General features: G+C 36.4%; 3 protein-coding genes across 3 annotated transcripts; all 3 read right to left on the bottom strand.

Moving 5' to 3' along the window:
- Positions 1–354: 354 nt before the first annotated feature.
- On the bottom strand, positions 355–3,676 carry LOC310726642 (pyrin-like; the record flags this gene model as incomplete). Its single annotated transcript, XM_083542386.1, has 4 exons — positions 355–1,624; positions 2,060–2,095; positions 2,205–2,367; positions 3,449–3,676. The coding sequence occupies 4 exons, from the start codon at positions 3,674–3,676 to the stop codon at positions 1,086–1,088; spliced, it is 966 nt and encodes a 321-aa protein (XP_083398512.1). The 3' UTR covers positions 355–1,085.
- A 4,421-nt stretch (positions 3,677–8,097) lies between these two features.
- On the bottom strand, positions 8,098–11,074 carry LOC310726641 (E3 ubiquitin-protein ligase TRIM39-like; the record flags this gene model as incomplete). The annotated part of the gene is made up of 4 exons (XM_083542385.1): positions 8,098–9,022; positions 9,458–9,493; positions 9,603–9,765; positions 10,847–11,074. The coding sequence occupies 4 exons, from the start codon at positions 11,072–11,074 to the stop codon at positions 8,484–8,486; spliced, it is 966 nt and encodes a 321-aa protein (XP_083398511.1). The 3' UTR covers positions 8,098–8,483.
- A 4,390-nt stretch (positions 11,075–15,464) lies between these two features.
- Positions 15,465–19,860, bottom strand: LOC310726166 (E3 ubiquitin-protein ligase TRIM39-like). The gene is made up of 7 exons (XM_083541485.1): positions 19,824–19,860; positions 18,916–19,472; positions 17,610–17,672; positions 17,242–17,475; positions 16,983–17,145; positions 16,838–16,873; positions 15,465–16,402 (listed from the first exon to the last, which is right to left on the bottom strand). Exons 1-7 carry the CDS (start codon positions 19,843–19,845, stop codon positions 15,864–15,866), a joined length of 1,614 nt encoding a protein of 537 aa, XP_083397611.1. The 5' UTR covers positions 19,846–19,860; the 3' UTR covers positions 15,465–15,863.
- Positions 19,861–21,479: the final 1,619 nt, after the last annotated feature.

Below are 21,479 nucleotides of genomic sequence, written 5' to 3'. Positions count from 1 at the left end.
TGATTGTTTGTAAAAAAAAAAACTGATCCAACTATCCAGGTGATATTTTGGCATTTACACCTTAAAATTTCTCAGATAAAACAGAACAAAACATGTTCTTTTTCACTTTCAGTAGGTTCTCTGTTGATAAAAGAGTTTTCCTGGCAGATATATTTCATGTGCTTACGAATCTTTTGTTACATTAATATGTTATAGAACGATCATTTCTAATTGTCACTTAGCAGAGTACTGTTTTTAGCAGAGAGCTGTTATAAACATATATAAACTTTGAAATAAAGATATAACAGTGACAACAAAGATTAAAAAGGCTTTAGTTTTATTAGCTGCATTAAAATAAGATGCATGTAAAGGTGATAATGATGAAAAAGCTTTATTTTAATACCATGCAGATGGAAAACAAACAAGAAGAACAATGTTTGAAAGGGCTTCAGAAAGTATTTTACCCATTTAAGAATCAATTTCTCTTATACAATTTCAGTTTAAGTGCCCTTTAACTAGACAAGAATAAAAAGTACCCCAAGAAAATCTCTGCACTTAATGTAGTATCGGGAGGTTTAAAGCACTCAAAAATTATAAAAACAAACACCAAAAAAAAGTTAAACTGTGGAGAATATTCTAAATCTAAGTGTGAATAATTTTCACAAGTGTGTGCAATAATAAATGCTGCATAAAATAAGTCTATTTTTTTTCAAATCAAAATCTTAAAACTTAGTCTAAAATGTTATCCAAAGACAATAATCAGATATTTGTATGTATTGTAAGGATACAGAGTTTAAAGTACAAATTTTTACATCTGAAAATGTAAAAAAAAGGTGAAAATACAAATATTCTTTGCCACATAAATGTATGTATTTACGTATTTAAAGATTATGTATATATATCTTTAAAGCAAAAAGAGTAAAAGTAAAGTTCAAATTTTTTTTTTATGTTAACATTTCTAATAGTTTAAAATAGTATCACATGTTTTAAAGATTTCTGATTGTATCACATTGTTCTGTGAGTTTCATAATTTTATTAAAAAGAAAAAAAGGTTTTAATCCTTTTTTAAACATCCACATTTTTAAAAAATATATAAATCCTTTAGTCTAAAGTAGAGGAGAGATGATTAGTGGTGCAGACTTTTTACCTCCATAATTTGGACAAGGACTGAAGTATGGATAGAGTTTCTCAGTAAATGTCTGACCAGTGAAAGAGTAGATAAGAGATCTGGAGTTCACATCATAAAAGGAGACCAGACCCTCCTCATAATCCACAAACACACCCACCTTCTCCACCTTCTCTCTCAGTGTGAGGGGGACAGAGGGACCAGCACAAGCCCAATACTGATTCTCATTCCTCAGTACCACAGACCAGACTCCATCCTGAGGGTTTGCTGTAATCTTCCCCTTCCTGTTAATGTTTTCTCTCACAACTCCTAAATCCCAGGCAGTTTTCCCTCTGACCTGCACCTCATAATAAAATCTCCCTGAAGAGAAACTCTGCTTCCCCAGAACACAGACACACTGATTAAACCTCTCTGGTGTATCAGGGAGATTTTGTCGTTTGTCTCCAAGTGACACTTGTTTTCCATCAGCAGTAAGAATGAGGTTGGGATGAGCTGTATCAGGATCCAGAATCACATCCACTGCGAGAAACACACAGAGTGTGATGTGAAATCACCATTCAGTTGATCAAACTCATTATGACATATTAGAGTAGTCCTGAATGTTTATTCCATTTTATATGTTTTATACTGTATATATGATTTGTCTGTTTGATCTGGTAAACTCAGTCTTTCTTCATAAAAAATAAAATCATCAGCAGCCAAATATGTTGCCAAAAATTTGTTTGCAAGCTAAGCTGCTAACTAGCTAGCTCAATTTCACTGAAGAAGCTAGTGACAGCTAAACATCAGTTTAGTCTATAAGCAAAACAAATGCACCAAAAAATAATGTTATACTTACAAATTATTATCTAAATTGACTACAGTAATTATATTAATATATTTATAAACTATAATATTTATTTAAATCTGTTATATATTTTGGCTACTGGGTAAAGTAGATTTTGAAATCTGTACCTGCATACTGCTGCATTCTCTTCAGTTCTGTGAAAACTAATCACAAAAAACATCACTGTAATTTTATTGTTTACATTTAATGCAATATTTGACTCAATTAAAGGTAAAAACATATTACTATCAATATAATATGAAATATTCTCACCTGCTTCCTTTATCTTTTCATTGATTGTTTTAGTGAGTTTCTCATTCAGACTCTGCTGAAGCTGAGACAGAGATGTCCTCACAGTGTCTCCACTCAGATCAGTGTTAATACTGATCTCAGTCCAATTCTTGGTGTATGGAAGGCTGAGCATGGACGAGTTAACCTACAGCAAATCAGGAGAGAGGAGAAATCCCTCAGCATGGTGAGTTCTGTTCTGTGATGTTCTGCATTGTCAGTAGGCAAGGTGTGGAGATGTAATGTTCGGAGCCAGCAGAGAAAAGGTGGAAAATTAGATCCAATTTTTTTTAGATCCATACACAATTAAAGACATTAAAGGCAAGAATGCTGATCTGATAGATGAGAGAGGGGTTATTTTTGCCACAAATCAAAATTGACCACTTAAGATTATATATTGAGGAGATGCCACGCATTCCACACAAGATTGTATCCAGATTAACAGATGCAAATCCATCACAAAAAACCTGTCCAACTGCTGAATCACCTGCAATCTCAAAAGTGACAGTCATATGTCACCACCGCTGTATCTGTTCCACCATCACCAGCCATCTCCAGAAAAGCTACATCACCTGTCTCCCCAAGGGTTTCACCATCACCTGCCATCTCCAAAAGAGCTGCATCACCTGTCTCACCAAGGGTTTCACCATCACCTGCCATCTCCAAAAGAGCTGCATCACTTGTCTCCCCAAGGGTTTCACCATCACCTGCCATCTCCAAAAGAGCTGCATCACCTGTCTCACCAAGGGTTTCACCATCACCTGCCATCTCCAAAAGAGCTGCATCACTTGTCTCACCAAAGGTTTCACCATCAACTGTCTTGTCCAAAAGAGCTGTATCACCTGTCTCACCAAGGGTTTCACCATCACCAGCCATCTCCAGAACAGCTACATCACCTGTCTCCCCAAGGGTTTCACCATTACCTGCCATCTCCAAAAGAGCTGCATCACCTGTCTCCCCAAGGGTTTCACCATCACCTGCAATCCCCAAAAGAACTGCATCACCTGTCTCCCCAAGGGTTTCACCATCACCTGCCATCTCCAAAAGAGCTGCATCACTTGTCTCACCAAGGGTTTCACCATCACCTGCCATCTCCAAAAGAGCTGCATCACTTGTCTCACCAAGGGTTTCACCATCAACTGTCTTGTCCAAAAGAGCTGTATCACCTGTCTCACCAAGGGTTTCACCATCACCAGCCATCTCCAGAACAGCTACATCACCTGTCTCACCAAGGGTTTCACCATCACCTGCCATCTCCAAAAGAGCTGCATCACCTGTCTCCCCAAGGGTTTCACCATCACCTGCAATCCCCAAAAGAACTGCATCACCTGTCTCCCCAAGGGTTTCACCATCACCTGCAATCCCCAAAAGAACTGCATCACCTGTCTCCCCAAGGGTTTCACCATCACCTGCAATCCCCAAAAGAGCTGCATCACCTGTCTCTGTATCTGTGTCATCATCACCTACCACTAAAGCAAAAGCAGTACAGCACCACCTCATCAGCAGTAAGTCAGCAGAAGAAGAGCTATAAACTAATGAAAGCTAACAGTCATGTTTTCTCATACTTATCATTTTCTTATGACATTTATCAATACAGTTGTATACATACATGAAACAAGAGGCATGGGCAGGAAAAAATGCCTATGTGTTGCTCTCCAGCATTGGGCCGTATAAAATATTTTTTGCAGACATTAACAAAACCGCTCCAAGTAATGAGCTTGAAAGTAAGATTTTTTTTTTGCATTTTAAAATGTTTTGTGGTTGAAACTGTAGATATCAAATGTTAACATCCACTGCTAACCCCACACTGTTTCGTTTCCTTGTTTAAGGTTATTAATGCATACATATTTCTTCTTGTGAGGCGTTTCAATGCAGAGCAGGCATTCCAAATTGGCTCATATGAAATGACGAAAATTTGAAATGGAAACAAATCTAAATTAAAGGTTGGTTTGCTCTGGTTTATTTATGTACCAATTATGAAACATCAAATTTGAACATATTTTAGTCCTCTTTTTAAATTTCAGGTTGATCCCACAATGTACAAGTATCTCATTGGCATTGTGAATGACCACCACCACTGGACAGTTGTGGTAAACAAATGAAGTGTTCTTAGACATTATATTTTAAACCTTGTAAATAACTTCCAATATTGTGTTCTGCATACTGTATGCCATTTGATTAAATGTTAGGTGGTAAACTTTTAAGCTTCTTTTTAAAAGTAGATTTACCAAAATAACATTAACAATTAATATTAAAAGAAACAACAAATTACCAGAGTAAATGGGGCAGATAAGTAAAGGATGTAGCTGTCCCAGCAAGTGCAAAACAAGGTATCTGGAGAATATACAAAACAAAGTAAATTCCTTCAAAAAGAGGTTGTTTAACTTTTTATTATAATGTTTATGAAGCCATTTTACCTACAAGAAACTTAATTTAAACATAAATTGTTAATATTAAATGCAAGTCAATCTCTTCATTATCTAAAATCTAAATTCATTACTGTTTAAAATCTTAAAAGGTTATGCTGCCATCTCAAAGGGGGGCTTTGTTCCTAGATCCTCTGCGGGAAAAGTTCAGCAAAACTGAGACAATGCCAGGATGTAACGAGGTATTGAAGTTGTTGATCCCAAAAATGTGCTTCTGTACAAAATTCATCTCTACAGGAAAATGACTTATTCCAGTATCACAATCATGATGATTTGATATGTTAAGGGCTTTTATGCGACAAAAGAGATGCAATTTTTCAAGGTGGTCCTGCGATACACTGCCTCACCCAAAACAGCAAAATGGCACATCATGTGGCATCTTTGCTTTGAAAGTAAGTGATTTAAAATAGATAAATTATTTAATTAACCTGAATTTATGATCTTGGAGAAAGACAATTAAGTTGGTAATTATAGTGTTTTATTTCCCTTTAGAATGAAATTGCTTCTTTTATTATTTTCCTCTTTTAGTTTGCTGAATTTGTACTTAGAGAGGAGCCAATTGTTTTAATTAACACAAAAGAAGGAGTGGAAGACTTGAGAAAAGAAATAGCTGTCACTCTTCTCCAAAACAGTGGTATGTGTAATGTACAGTATCAGTCGTAACATTACTATTTTAAATATTGTTAAAAGAAGAATCTTATTTTCATTAAGCCTGCATTTATTTGATCAAAAATAAACTGAAATATAAAAAAATAATAATATGTGTTGTGAGATGCTATACAAATGTAAAATAATGGTTTTCTATTTTAATATATTATAAAATATAATTTATTTCTATGATGCAAAGCTGAATTTTCTTCAGCTGTTACTGCAGATTGAAGTGTCAGACAAGCATTTAGAATTCATTCTAATATTCTGATTTATTATCAATAGTGGAAACAGTAGTGCTGATTATATATGTGTATATATATATATATATATATATATATATATATATATATATATATATATATATATATATATATATATATATATATATATAATTTTATTTATTTATTTATTTATTTTTTAAGAAAATACACTACAAGTTTGGGTCAGTGTTGAATTTTTCTTTTTTTTGTTTTGAAAATATACAATACTTTTTTTCAGCAAGGACATGTAAAATAAATAAAAAGTGATTGTGAAGGCTTATAATTTTAGAAAAGATTTCCATTTTAGATAAATGCTGGTTTTTTTTTTTACATTCTTAAATTAATCCTGAACAAATCATAGCAGCCTCTAAAAATAAAAGGAGCACAACTGTTCATGATCACGATTCAGCAGTAAGAATGCCTGCCTCTTCTCTACATTTCCTCCCTAGTCATTAACTGCACATCCTTCTTAATCACCACACCTATCTGCCACCATCCTCACCAACTCATTTGACTACCTGCTTGTTTAGCAGAAATTGACCTGTACGAAACGTTGAAATAGGATATATTTTCTTTTTCAATGTACATTTTAAATGTACATTCACTGACTGTACATTCAATGCAAATCATATAATCTTCTCACTTGAATTGGTTATTTTAGATGACCTGAGCCAGCTGTGCCATGTCTGTGGGAAGAAAAGTGGTGATAATAACTGGGTATTACTGTTTTCTATGGGCAAGATTATTCACTATCTATCACAATGTAATAATTGGTTGCAGTGTCTGTCTAGTGCCTTGAAGAAAATTATGTCTTCTCTATATTTCAGATTGCCTGTGACTGCTTCAATCGGTGGTCCCACCAATCATGTATCCAGGCGACATCACAAGTGCACTTTTTGTGTCATGTCTGTCAAAAGTAGAATTAAATGAGTAACACTTTTTATACACCTCTTCTATTAGTGGATTTTTATTTTGCATGGTTTTGTAAGTTTTACATGCACGAGCTTGGGATTTTTGTACATTTTCAAAAATAGAGCTGTCTGTATAAATCGAACAAAACTTTGTGCATTAAATATTATTAATTATGTAGGTGAATAATTCCCCCCTAAATAATACAGCTGTCCATGTTGTTAGATTAAATGTAGTATTTTACACATACATTATTACTTGTGTAAGTGTATCACAGCAAGTTTGGTAACTCTTCATATGGGGGAAAAAGAAATAGAAGGGGGGTAGAATTCAGGCAGGGGGTTTACATTCGGCTTGCCTAAATAATACCCCCCTAAATAATACAGCTGTCGTGTTGTTAGATTAAATGAAGTATTTTAAACATACATTATTACTTGTGTAGGTGTATCACAGCAAGTTTGGTAACTCTAAGTATGAAGGAAAAAGAAATGGGGGGGGGGGGTGTTAGGGTATGTCCATGTTAATAAAAGGAAATTAACTATTTAAATATATTTTTTTAATTGTGTATCCGCTTAATTTAAGTAAGTCTAGGTATTAACGCAAAATAAATACGCGGTTAGAATTCACGCAGGTGGTTTTAAAAGCAAATGATTACATTCCTGAGTTTATTCTGCCATCTACAGGAAGCTTTATACGTTTTCTTCAAATTGATCTTTTGGCGTTAGGACCAGGAAAACATTTGACCCAATCTTCCGTGTTTTTAGTGCCATCTACAGGAAATACGACGGTACTGTGCGCGTGCACGCGTTGGGGGTTGATTTCGGACCGGGGGTTTGAATTAGGCACAACACCTGGTTTTCCCGGAGGCGGAACTTGGCTGCTGCTTCATCGCGGCAGAGCAAATCCCACCTCCGAGGTACGGCTCGCACCGGGACCACGGCGATAATCCGATCATGTCTCGTGTAATGGTTTATTTTTTTTTTTTTGTTACATCCTTTTCAGGAGGTTCGTTGTTCGGTCAGGGTGCGAGCGAAACAGGAGGCGGAAGTACAGCTCGTTCGGGTTTTAATAACGAGAGTGAGGGACAGAGATACGCGCGCGCACACGCGCACACACACGACAGTCCTTTGATTTAGTAAGTCCGAGGTGCGCTTTGAGGAGAAGCGTAGCGGGTACGGGATTGTGGAGTCCTGTCTAAAACCCGGAACACCAAAACATGCAGCACGGAAAGTCCAACATAAACAATAACGAACGGGGAGTGAATGAGGCGCTTTTATGGAAGCGGGGTGCCTGGAGCTCCTGGAGGTGTGCGTGTTTAAACCTGGTGCTCTAGGGAGAGCGGAGGCATAGAGAGCCACCAAAGGGGGCGTGGCAGGTGGATCCCTGACAGTATGAAAGGGATCATCAATTTCTCTTATACAATTTCAGTTTGAGTGCTGTTTAACTAGACAAGAATAAAAAGGACGCAACAAAATCTCTGCACGTAATGTAGTATCAGGAGGTTTACAGCACTTAAAAAACAAACAAACAAACAGAAAAAAGTTAAACTGTGGAGAATATTCTAAATCTAAGTGTGAATAATTTTCACAAGTGAGTGCAATAATAAATGCTGGATAAAATTAAGTCAAAATCTTAAAACTTAGTCTAAAATGTTATTCAAAGACAATAATCAGATATTTGTATGTATTGTAAGGATACAGAGTTTAAAGTACACATTTTTACATCTGAAAATGTAAAAAAAAGTAAAAATACAAATGTTCTTTGCCACATAAATGTATGTATTTACGTATTTAAAGATTATGTATATATATCTTTAAAGCAAAAAGAGTAAAAGTAAAGTTCAGATTTTTTATTTATTTTAACATTTCTAATAGTTTAAAATAGTATCACATTTTTTAAACATTTCTGATTGTATCACATTGTTCTGTGAGTTTCATAATTTTATTAAAAAGAAAAAAAAGGTTTTAATCCTTTTTTAAACATCCAATTTTTTTTTTTATATATATAAATCCTTTAGTCTAAAGTAGAGGAGAGATGATCAGTGGTGCAGAATTTTTACGTCCATAATTTGGACAAGGACTGAAGAATGGATAGAGTTTCTCAGTGAAAGTCTGACCAGTGAAAGAGTAGATAAGAGATCTGGAGTTCACATCATAAAAGGAGACCAGACCCTCCTCATAATCCACAAACACACCCACCTTCTCCACCTTCTCTCTCAGTGTGAGGGGGACAGAGGGACCAGCACAAGCCCAATACTGATTCTCATTCCTCAGTACCACAGACCAGACTCCATCCTGAGGGTTTGCTGTAATCTTCCCCTTCCTGTTAATGTTTTCTCTCACAACTCCTAAATCCCAGGCAGTTTTCCCTCTGACCTGCACCTCATAATAAAATCTCCCTGAAGAGAAACTCTGCTTCCCCAGAACACAGACACACTGATTAAACCTCTCTGGTGTATCAGGGAGATTTTGTCGTTTGTCTCCAAGTGACACTTGTTTTCCATCAGCAGAAAGAATGAGGTTGGGATGAGCTGTATCAGGATCCAGAATCACATCCACTGCGAGAAACACACAGAGTGTGATGTGAAATCACCATTCAGTTGATCAAACTCATTATGACATATTAGAGTAGTCCTGAATGTTTATTCCATTTTATATGTTTTATACTGTATATATGATTTGTCTGTTTGATCTGGTAAACTCAGTCTTTCTTCATAAAAAATAAAATCATCAGCAGCCAAATATGTTGCCAAAAATTTGTTTGCAAGCTAAGCTGCTAACTAGCTAGCTCAATTTCACTGAAGAAGCTAGTGACAGCTAAACATCAGTTTAGTCTATAAGCAAAACAAATGCACCAAAAAATAATGTTATACTTACAAATTATTATCTAAATTGACTACAGTAATTATATTAATATATTTATAAACTATAATATTTATTTAAATCTGTTATATATTTTGGCTACTGGGTAAAGTAGATTTTGAAATCTGTACCTGCATACTGCTGCATTCTCTTCAGTTCTGTGAAAACTAATCACAAAAAACATCACTGTAATTTTATTGTTTACATTTAATGCAATATTTGACTCAATTAAAGGTAAAAACATATTACTATCAATATAATATGAAATATTCTCACCTGCTTCCTTTATCTTTTCATTGATTGTTTTAGTGAGTTTCTCATTCAGACTCTGCTGAAGCTGAGACAGAGATGTCCTCACAGTGTCTCCACTCAGATCAGTGTTAATACTGATCTCAGTCCAATTCTTGGTGTATGGAAGGCTAAGCATGGACGAGTTAACCTACAGCAAATCAGGAGAGAGGAGAAATCCCTCAGCATGGTGAGTTCTGTTCTGTGATGTTCTGCATTGTCAGTAGGCAAGGTGTGGAGATGTAATGTTCGGAGCCAGCAGAGAAAAGGTGGAAAATTAGATCCAATTTTTTTTAGATCCATACACAATTAAAGACATTAAAGGCAAGAATGCTGATCTGATAGATGAGAGAGGGGTTATTTTTGCCACAAATCAAAATTGACCACTTAAGATTATATATTGAGGAGATGCCACGCATTCCACACAAGATTGTATCCAGATTAACAGATGCAAATCCATCACAAAAAACCTGTCCAACTGCTGAATCACCTGCAATCTCAAAAGTGACAGTCATATGTCACCACCGCTGTATCTGTTCCACCATCACCAGCCATCTCCAGAAAAGCTACATCACCTGTCTCCCCAAGGGTTTCACCATCACCTGCCATCTCCAAAAGAGCTGCATCACCTGTCTCACCAAGGGTTTCACCATCACCTGCCATCTCCAAAAGAGCTGCATCACTTGTCTCCCCAAGGGTTTCACCATCACCTGCCATCTCCAAAAGAGCTGCATCACCTGTCTCACCAAGGGTTTCACCATCACCTGCCATCTCCAAAAGAGCTGCATCACTTGTCTCACCAAAGGTTTCACCATCAACTGTCTTGTCCAAAAGAGCTGTATCACCTGTCTCACCAAGGGTTTCACCATCACCAGCCATCTCCAGAACAGCTACATCACCTGTCTCCCCAAGGGTTTCACCATTACCTGCCATCTCCAAAAGAGCTGCATCACCTGTCTCCCCAAGGGTTTCACCATCACCTGCAATCCCCAAAAGAACTGCATCACCTGTCTCCCCAAGGGTTTCACCATCACCTGCCATCTCCAAAAGAGCTGCATCACTTGTCTCACCAAGGGTTTCACCATCACCTGCCATCTCCAAAAGAGCTGCATCACTTGTCTCACCAAGGGTTTCACCATCAACTGTCTTGTCCAAAAGAGCTGTATCACCTGTCTCACCAAGGGTTTCACCATCACCAGCCATCTCCAGAACAGCTACATCACCTGTCTCACCAAGGGTTTCACCATCACCTGCCATCTCCAAAAGAGCTGCATCACCTGTCTCCCCAAGGGTTTCACCATCACCTGCAATCCCCAAAAGAACTGCATCACCTGTCTCCCCAAGGGTTTCACCATCACCTGCAATCCCCAAAAGAACTGCATCACCTGTCTCCCCAAGGGTTTCACCATCACCTGCAATCCCCAAAAGAGCTGCATCACTTGTCTCTGTATCTGTGTCATCATCACCTACCACTAAAGCAAAAGCAGTACAGCACCACCTCATCAGCAGTAAGTCAGCAGAAGAAGAGCTATAAACTAATGAAAGCTAACAGTCATGTTTTCTCATACTTATCATTTTCTTATGACATTTATCAATACAGTTGTATACATACATGAAACAAGAGGCATGGGCAGGAAAAAATGCCTATGTGTTGCTCTCCAGCATTGGGCCGTATAAAATATTTTTTGCAGACATTAACAAAACCGCTCCAAGTATTGAGCTTGAAAGTGAGGTAAGATTTTTTTTTTGCATTTTAAAATGTTTTGTGGTTGAAACTGTAGATATCAAATGTTAACATCCACTGCTAACCCCACACTGTTTTGTTTCCTTGTTTAAGGTTATTAATGCATACATATTTCTTCTTGTGAGGCGTTTCAATGCAGAGCAGGCATTCCAAATTGGCTCATATGAAATGACGAAAATTTTAAATGGAAACAAATCTAAATTAAAGGTTGGTTTGCTCTGGTTTATTTATGTACCAATTATGAAACATCAAATTTGAACATATTTTAGTCCTCTTTTTAAATTTCAGGTTGATCCCACAATGTACAAGTATCTCATTGGCATTGTGAATGACCACCACCACTGGACAGTTGTGGTAAACAAATGAAGTGTTCTTAGACATTATATTTTAAACCTTGTAAATAACTTCCAATATTGTGTTCTGCATACTGTATGCCATTTGATTAAATGTTAGGTGGTAAACTTTTAAGCTTCTTTTTAAAAGTAGATTTACCAAAATAACATTAACAATTAATATTAAAAGAAACAACAAATTACCAGAGTAAATGGGGCAGATAAGTAAAGGATGTAGCTGTCCCAGCAAGTGCAAAACAAGGTATCTGGAGAATATACAAAACAAAGTAAATTCCTTCAAAAAGAGGTTGTTTAACTTTTTATTATAATGTTTATGAAGCCATTTTACCTACAAGAAACTTAATTTAAACATAAATTGTTAATATTAAATGCAAGTCAATCTCTTCATTATCTAAAATCTAAATTCATTACTGTTTAAAATCTTAAAAGGTTATGCTGCCATCTCAAAGGGGGGCTTTGTTCCTAGATCCTCTGCGGGAAAAGTTCAGCAAAACTGAGACAATGCCAGGATGTAACGAGGTATTGAAGTTGTTGATCCCAAAAATGTGCTTCTGTACAAAATTCATCTCTACAGGAAAATGACTTATTCCAGTATCACAATCATGATGATTTGATATGTTAAGGGCTTTTATGCGACAAAAGAGATGCAATTTTTCAAGGTGGTCCTGCGATACACTGCCTCACCCAAAACAGCAAAATGGCACATCATGTGGCATCTTTGCTTTGAAAGTAAGTGATTTAAAATAGATAAATTATTTAATTAACCTGAATTTATGATCTTGGAGAAAGACAATTAAGTTGGTAATTATAGTGTTTTATTTCCCTTTAGAATGAAATTGCTTCTTTTATTATTTTCCTCTTTTAGTTTGCTGAATTTGTACTTAGAGAGGAGCCAATTGTTTTAATTAACACAAAAGAAGGAGTGGAAGACTTGAGAAAAGAAATAGCTGTCACTCTTCTCCAAAACAGTGGTATGTGTAATGTACAGTATCAGTCGTAACATTACTATTTTAAATATTGTTAAAAGAAGAATCTTATTTTCATTAAGCCTGCATTTATTTGATCAAAAATAAACTGAAATATAAAAAAATAATAATATGTGTTGTGAGATGCTATACAAATGTAAAATAATGGTTTTCTATTTTAATATATTATAAAATATAATTTATTTCTATGATGCAAAGCTGAATTTTCTTCAGCTGTTACTGCAGATTGAAGTGTCACACAAGCATTTAGAATTCATTCTAATATTCTGATTTATTATCAATAGTGGAAACAGTAGTGCTGATTATATATGTGTATATATATATATATATATATATATATATATATATATATATATATATATATATATATAATTTTATTTATTTATTTATTTATTTATTTTTTAAGAAAATACACTACAAGTTTGGGTCAGTGTTGAATTTTTCTTTTTTTGTTTTGAAAATATACAATATTTTTTTCAGCAAGGACATGTAAAATAAATAAAAAGTGATTGTGAAGGCTTATAATTTTAGAAAAGATTTCCATTTTAGATAAATGCTGGTTTTTTTTTTTACATTCTTAAATTAATCCTGAACAAATCATAGCAGCCTCTAAAAATAAAAGGAGCACAACTGTTCATGATCACGATTCAGCAGTAAGAATGCCTGCCTCTTCTCTACATTTCCTCCCTAGTCATTAACTGCACATCCTTCTTAATCACCACACCTATCTGCCACCATCCTCACCAACTCATTTGACTACCTGCTTGTTTAGCAGAAATTGACCTGTACGAAACGTTGAAATAGGATATATTTTCTTTTTCAATGTACATTTTAAATGTACATTCACTGACTGTACATTCAATGCAAATCATATAATCTTCTCACTTGAATTGGTTATTTTAGATGACCTGAGCCAGCTGTGCCATGTCTGTGGGATGAAAAGTGGTGATAATAACTGGGTATTACTGTTTTCTATGGGCAAGATTATTCACTATCTATCACAATGTAATAATTGGTTGCAGTGTCTGTCTAGTGCCTTGAAGAAAATTATGTCTTCTCTATATTTCAGATTGCCTGTGACTGCTTCAATCGGTGGTCCCACCAATCATGTATCCAGGCGACATCACAAGTGCACTTTTTGTGTCATGTCTGTCAAAAGTAGAATTAAAGGAGTAACACTTTTTATACACCTCTTCTATTAGTGGATTTTTATTTTGCATGGTTTTGTAAGTTTTACATGCACGAGCTTGGGATTTTTGTACATTTTCAAAAATAGAGCTGTCTGTATAAATCGAACAAAACTTTGTGCATTAAATATTATTAATTATGTAGGTGAATAATTCCCCCCTAAATAATACAGCTGTCCATGTTGTTAGATTTAATGTAGTATTTTACACATACATTATTACTTGTGTAGGTGTATCACAGCAAGTTTGGTAACTCTTCATATGGGGGAAAAAGAAATAGAAGGGGGGTAGAATTCAGGCAGGGGGTTTACATTCGGCTTGCCTAAATAATACCCCCCTAAATAATACAGCTGTCGTGTTGTTAGATTAAATGAAGTATTTTAAACATACATTATTACTTGTGTATGTGTATCACAGCAAGTTTGGTAACTCTGAGTATGAAGGAAAAAGAAATGGGGGGGGGTGTTAGGGTATGTCCATGTTAATAAAAGGAAATTAACTATTTAAATATATTTTTTTAATTGTGTATCCGCTTAATTTAAGTAAGTCTAGGTATTAACGCAAAATAAATACGCGGTTAGAATTCACGCAGGTGGTTTTAAAAGCAAATGATTACATTCCTGAGTTTATTCTGCCATCTACAGGAAGCTTTATACGTTTTCTTCAAATTGATCTTTTGGCGTTAGGACCAGGAAAACATTTGACCCAATCTTCCGTGTTTTTAGTGCCATCTACAGGAAATACGACGGTACTGTGCGCGTGCACGCGTTGGGGGTTGATTTCGGACCGGGGGTTTGAATTAGGCACAACACCTGGTTTTCCCGGAGGCGGAACTTGGCTGCTGCTTCATCGCGGCAGAGCAAATCCCACCTCCGAGGTACGGCTCGCACCGGGACCACGGCGATAATCCGATCATGTCTCGTGTAATGGTTTATTTTTTTTTTTTTGTTACATCCTTTTCAGGAGGTTCGTTGTTCGGTCAGGGTGCGAGCGAAACAGGAGGCGGAAGTACAGCTCGTTCGGGTTTTAATAACGAGAGTGAGGGACAGAGATACGCGCGCGCACACGCGCACACACACGACAGTCCTTTGATTTAGTAAGTCCGAGGTGCGCTTTGAGGAGAAGCGTAGCGGGTACGGGATTGTGGAGTCCTGTCTAAAACCCGGAACACCAAAACATGCAGCACGGAAAGTCCAACATAAACAATAACGAACGGGGAGTGAATGAGGCGCTTTTATGGAAGCGGGGTGCCTGGAGCTCCTGGAGGTGTGCGTGTTTAAACCTGGTGCTCTAGGGAGAGCGGAGGCATAGAGAGCCACCAAAGGGGGCGTGGCAGGTGGATCCCTGACAGTATGAAAGGGATCATCAATTTCTCTTATACAATTTCAGTTTGAGTGCTGTTTAACTAGACAAGAATAAAAAGGACGCAACAAAATCTCTGCACGTAATGTAGTATCAGGAGGTTTACAGCACTTAAAAAACAAACAAACAAACAGAAAAAAGTTAAACTGTGGAGAATATTCTAAATCTAAGTGTGAATAATTTTCACAAGTGAGTGCAATAATAAATGCTGGATAAAATTAAGTCAAAATCTTAAAACTTAGTCTAAAATGTTATCCAAAGACAATAATCAGATATTTGTATGTATTGTAAGGATACAGAGTTTAAAGTACACATTTTTACATCTGAAAATGTAAAAAAAAGTAAAAATACAAATGTTCTTTGCCACATAAATGTATGTATTTACGTATTTAAAGATTATGTATATATATCTTTAAAGCAAAAAGAGTAAAAGTAAAGTTCAGATTTTTTATTTATTTTAACATTTCTAATAGTTTAAAATAGTATCACATTTTTTAAACATTTCTGATTGTATCACATTGTTCTGTGAGTTTCATAATTTTATTAAAAAGAAAAAAAAGGTTTTAATCCTTTTTTAAACATCCAATTTTTTTTTTTATATATATAAATCCTTTAGTCTAAAGTAGAGGAGAGATGATCAGTGGTGCAGAATTTTTACGTCCATAATTTGGACAAGGACTGAAGAATGGATAGAGTTTCTCAGTGAAAGTCTGACCAGTGAAAGAGTAGATAAGAGATCTGGAGTTCACATCATAAAAGGAGACCAGACCCTCCTCATAATCCACAAACACACCCACCTTCTCCACCTTCTCTCTCAGTGTGAGGGGGACAGAGGGACCAGCACAAGCCCAATACTGATTCTCATTCCTCAGTACCACAGACCAGACTCCATCCTGAGGGTTTGCTGTAATCTTCCCCTTCCTGTTAATGTTTTCTCTCACAACTCCTAAATCCCAGGCAGTTTTCCCTCTGACCTGCACCTCATAATAAAATCTCCCTGAAGAGAAACTCTGCTTCCCCAGAACACAGACACACTGATTAAACCTCTCTGGTGTATCAGGGAGATTTTGTCGTTTGTCTCCAAGTGACACTTGTTTTCCATCAGCAGAAAGAATGAGGTTGGGATGAGCTGTATCAGGATCCAGAATCACATCCACTGCGAGAAACACACAGAGTGTGATGTGAAATCACCATTCAGTTGATCAAACTCATTATGACATATTAGAGTAGTCCTGAATGTTTATTCCATTTTATATGTTTTATACTGTATATATGATTTGTCTGTTTGATCTGGTAAACTCAGTCTTTCTTCATAAAAAATAAAATCATCAGCAGCCAAATATGTTGCCAAAAATTTGTTTGCAAGCTAAGCTGCTAACTAGCTAGCTCAATTTCACTGAAGAAGCTAGTGACAGCTAAACATCAGTTTAGTCTATAAGCAAAACAAATGCACCAAAAAATAATGTTATACTTACAAATTATTATCTAAATTGACTACAGTAATTATATTAATATATTTATAAACTATAATATTTATTTAAATCTGTTATATATTTTGTCTACTGGGTAAAGTAGATTTTGAAATCTGTACCTGCATACTGCTGCATTCTCTTCAGTTCTGTGGAAACTAATCACAAAAAACATCACTGTAATTTTATTGTTTACATTTAATGCAATATTTGACTCAATTAAAGGTAAAAACATATTACTATCAATATAATATGAAATATTCTCACCTGCTTCCTTTAACTTGCCATTGATTGTTTTAGTGAGTTTCTCATTCAGACTCTGCTGAAGCTGAGACAGAGATGTCCTCACAGTGTCTCCACTCAGATCAGTGTTAATACTGATCTCAGTCCAGTTCTTGGTGTATGGAAGGCTGAACATGGACGAGTAAACCTGCAGTAGATCAGGAGAGAGGAGAAATCCCTCAGCATGGTGAGTTCTGTTCTGTGATGTTCTGCATTGTCAGTAGGCAGAGAGAGGAACACTGACCTGTAGGAGGTGGAGATGATCCTCAGTTTGTGAGAGCTTCTCCTGCTCAGTGTCTCTCCTCTGTAGCACAGTGACTTCCTGCTCCAGCTCTTTAATGAGTCCTTCAGCCTGCATCACTGCTGCTTTCTGCTTCTCCTCCATCAGCTCCATCAGCTCAGCCTGACTTCTCTCAATGGAGCTAATCAGAGCAGTGAAGACTTCAACACTGTCTGCTTTCTCTTTCTCTGTGTTTCTCTAAAAGAGGAACACATTTTAACTACAGATTTATATACAGATATAGAAATATTTATATACAGATATATACATACAAAGAACATCACAATATGCAGATATGTTGTAGATAAAACTTCATGTCATGTTTTACACACTTTGCTGAGCTCTACTGAGTGTTTGAACTGTTGGATCTTCTCCAGTCGACTCGGAATCATCTTCTGTAATAATATAATAATAATATAATATAATATATAATATAAATATAATATAAAGTTATACATTTCTTTTTGTTTTAAATTAGTCATTTAAATGTGTTTTATACATATAAAAAATACAAAGAATAAATTATTTTTGTTGGTGAGAGTAGAGAGCAGGTTGAGAAGAGCCTGAAGAGGTTGAGGTACATGCTGGAGAGAAGGGCAGAGGTGGAAGTAATGAGGTACAAATACTTCGTTACTGTACTTAAGTAGATTTTTTTTGGTATCAGTGCTTTACTCCACTATTTATTTTTCAGACAACTTTTTTATTTTACTCATTACATATTTAAACAAATATCTGTACTTTCTACTTCTTACATTTTCAAAACCCGCTCGTTACTTTAGTATTAATCCATTGATTTGGTGAAATGTTAATATTTTTCTTTTTTCACTGCGAGCCGATTTCCTGTCATTGCGTGTCTTTTTCAATCCACTGGTCTGTAAGTCCTGTCTCTCACTCACCACAGATGTAGACTAGTTTACGAAGCTAACAATCAGCAGGCAGAAAGCAACAAGAAGTAAAGCTAACGTGGATGAGACAGAGGGAGTCAGTTATCTATCTATCTATCTATCTATCTATCTATCTATCTATCTATCTATCTATCTATCTATCTATCTATCTATCTATCTATCTATCTATCTATCTATCTATCTATCTATCTATCTATCTATCTATCTATCCATCCATCCATCCATCCATCCATCCATCCATCCATCCATCCATCCATCCATCCATCCATCCATCCATCCATCCATCATTGATATGATGTGAGGTTCAGTTACCAGTGTGACACTAAAACAGGTAGAAGTTATAACTACTTTTTACTTAAGTACATGTCAGAGCCAAGACTTCTTTACTTTCACTTGAGTTAAAAAGTATAATCAGTACTTTAACTTTAACCTGAGTATTTTAAAACATGACTATCTGTACTTTTACTTAAGTAAAGGATGTGTGTACTTTTGCCACCTCTGGAGAAGGGAAATGAAAGTCAGTAGGAGTAAGACACAGTACATGCGTGTGAATGAGAGGGAGGGCAGTGAAAAGAAGAAGAAAACGAAGAGAATTAATTGGGTTTGATTGAACATTAACTTTAACCTAATCTATTTTAGAATTTAAACTGATAACCTACAGATTAATGACAGATAAATGAAACTGTATAATCCATAAGAATGCCCAAAGTTGAAGTCAAACAATGTTTCTCACCTTCCTCTCTCTGATCTCCTTCTCTATAGGAACAGTGTTGTGATTCTTGTGGTCTCCTTCAGTGCAGAACTGACACACACATGTCTGATCATCTCTACAGAACAGCTCCAGAGCTCTATTATGTTTCTGGCATATGTAGTCCTTCAGGTTCTCCACAGGGTTAATTAGTTTGTGTTTAGTAAGTTTTAGAACATGGTTATGAGGTTCTAAATGAGACTTACAGAAAGTTAGTCCACAATCCAGACAGGATTTCACGGCCTTCACCTTCTCTCCAGTACAGACATCACAAAGAACCTCAGGTTTGTCTGGAACACTTTTCTTCTTGAAGTGATCTGCAACCTCTCTCAGTGTTGTATTAATCTTCAGTTTAGGTTTCTTGGTGAATTTCTCTTTACATAATGGACAGTAACCGTCTTGACTCTTCTCCCAGCATCGTGTAAGGCAGCTTTTGCAGAAGTTGTGTCCACATGGAGTGGTGACGGGATCAGTGAACACATCCAGACAGATCGGACAAAGCAGCTGCTCTTCAGACAGGAGACTTCTGGAGTCACAAGCAACTAAATGTGATAAGACGATGAAACAAATATATCTTTTTTTTAACACACATTTAGTGGCACTGAAATCCAAATGATCACTTTCATGAAATCCGCTCTTTGTCCTTCTTCATCTTCATCACTATACTATTACTACAACTACTACTATTATATAATTTAGTTGTTAACACTGGACTGATCCTGCAATAAATTAATTCTCATGGTCATAGTTGTGGAGAAAATGTGTCTATCAGGCAAATTTAGTTCAGAATATATTAGCCATTGTTAACACTCTTTACACTGAAGTGCTCGATTATTTATTCAGCAATCTGATTTAACTGGATCAACACCATCGTAAATAACACTTTCACTTACACTTAGATTGTCCTCGCCCCATCGTTTAGGTAAAAACGCGGTATCGGATTCAGAAAACTCAAGCTTTACTGGGTTTAGAATTGATTGTGTGTGATTCTTGCTGTCAATTGCTAGCCGCTGTTCGGTAGGTTACGTGACGTCGAATGCCCACTGCTGAAAGATGACTGCTGCTCAGAGTTCTAGCCTTTTATGCTCTTGATGGAGAACGGTGCACTGTGACGTCATAGGTAACTTATGCTTGGTAAACTGTATGTCTGCCTCTAGTGGGGAAGCGTGGAATTACAGCTGAATGGGGATGCTTTCTTACACACCCTGTCAAACTCAGTTTCTATAAAAGTAAATACCTTTAAATATATGGAAATTCAGAATTGAATATGGTAATTGCTGTTACCGCAAAGCTCAAGGCACAAAATTCTGCATTTACTTGAACTTGGAAACCTGTCCCACTATGGCAATGCCCCTGTGCACAAAGTGAGCTCCTTGAAGACATGCTTTACATGCTTTAGAGAGGAAGATCTTGAGTGGCCTGCCATAGAGCTCTGATCTGAACACTACTGAACACTTATGGGATGAATCTGAATGCTGACTGCACCCCAGGTCTCCTCACCTACATCAGTACCTGCCTTTTGTAACATTCTTGTGGCTGATGAACACAAATATTCATAAGCTCACTCTAAAATCTAGTGGAACAGCTTTCCAGAAGAGTGGATGGAATTATAAGAGCAGATTGGGACTAAATGTGGAATGCAATGCTCAAAAATCTCATACCATACGCATAACCACCTGACCCAATAGTTTTGGCAATATAGTGTATGTGTGGCTGTGTGGGTGATGGTTGGTTAATTGACACTGCGAGTCAGGTGGATGGTCTTTTATTGTACTAGACAGACACTGGGACAAACAGGACTTTAGGTTGATTAGATCATTGGTTATGCATGACAGTCTTAAATAAAATTAACAGTTTCAGAGTTTACAAGCAGGCATATACACACATAGCACATATTTGCTAACACATCTAGGAGCCTACAGTAAACTTGTGTGTAAAACAAAGTTCAGCTTTGCGCTCAAAAACAATCCAAACTCAGTTAATAAGACAAAGCAATCATCAATGCAGCTTACAAGCAGCACGGCTTCATGAGATTGTTGCCGATTACGTTGCATTGCCCCCAGTATAATGAACGCAACTGCAAGCTGTGCAACAAAATATGAAATTCATAATTAAGCACCAGGGTGTTCTGTGGAGGCCTGAAGCAAATAGTCAGAGACAGGTACAACAAGGGGTGCCCTCTGGTGGTCTAAACGGAAAATATTCAAGTCAAGTCAAGAGGCTTTTATTGTCATTTTTACTATACACAGTGGTACACAGTACACAGTAAAAACGAAACAACGTTAATCCGGAACCCTGGTGCTACATTAAACAAGAACAGCATAGAGCTACAACACAAACATAAAGTGCATCGAGTGCAACCTGGTGCAAACAGTGCAAACAAAAAACAGTACAGACAGACAGTGCAGACAGACAACACAAGACAAGACAAAAAACCAAATATAGCGCCGACTAGTAAACCTACTGTATACTTGATTATACAGTACTGTGAAGGAGAAATGTAACAAACTATACCCAGGAGAGAATACAAACAGAACAGAACAGAACAA

The sequence above is a fragment of the Silurus aristotelis genome (genome assembly GCF_946808225.1).
Source record: "Silurus aristotelis genome assembly, chromosome: 5".
Classification (NCBI taxonomy): Eukaryota; Metazoa; Chordata; class Actinopteri; order Siluriformes; family Siluridae; genus Silurus; species Silurus aristotelis.
This window is presented reverse-complemented; position numbering and strand designations above follow the sequence as displayed.

Bases quoted from the DNA above. Each gene is read 5' to 3' on its own strand.
- LOC310726166 (XM_083541485.1), bottom strand. From the start codon at position 19,845: ATGGGGCGAGGACAATCTAAGT. The intron at 19,473-19,823 runs GTAAGTGAAAGT...TATCACATTTAG, and splicing joins GGGGCGAGGACAATCTAAGT to TTGCTTGTGACTCCAGAAGT. The intron at 16,403-16,837 runs GTACAGATTTCA...TGTTTCTCGCAG, and splicing joins GAGAATGCAGCAGTATGCAG to TGGATGTGATTCTGGATCCT.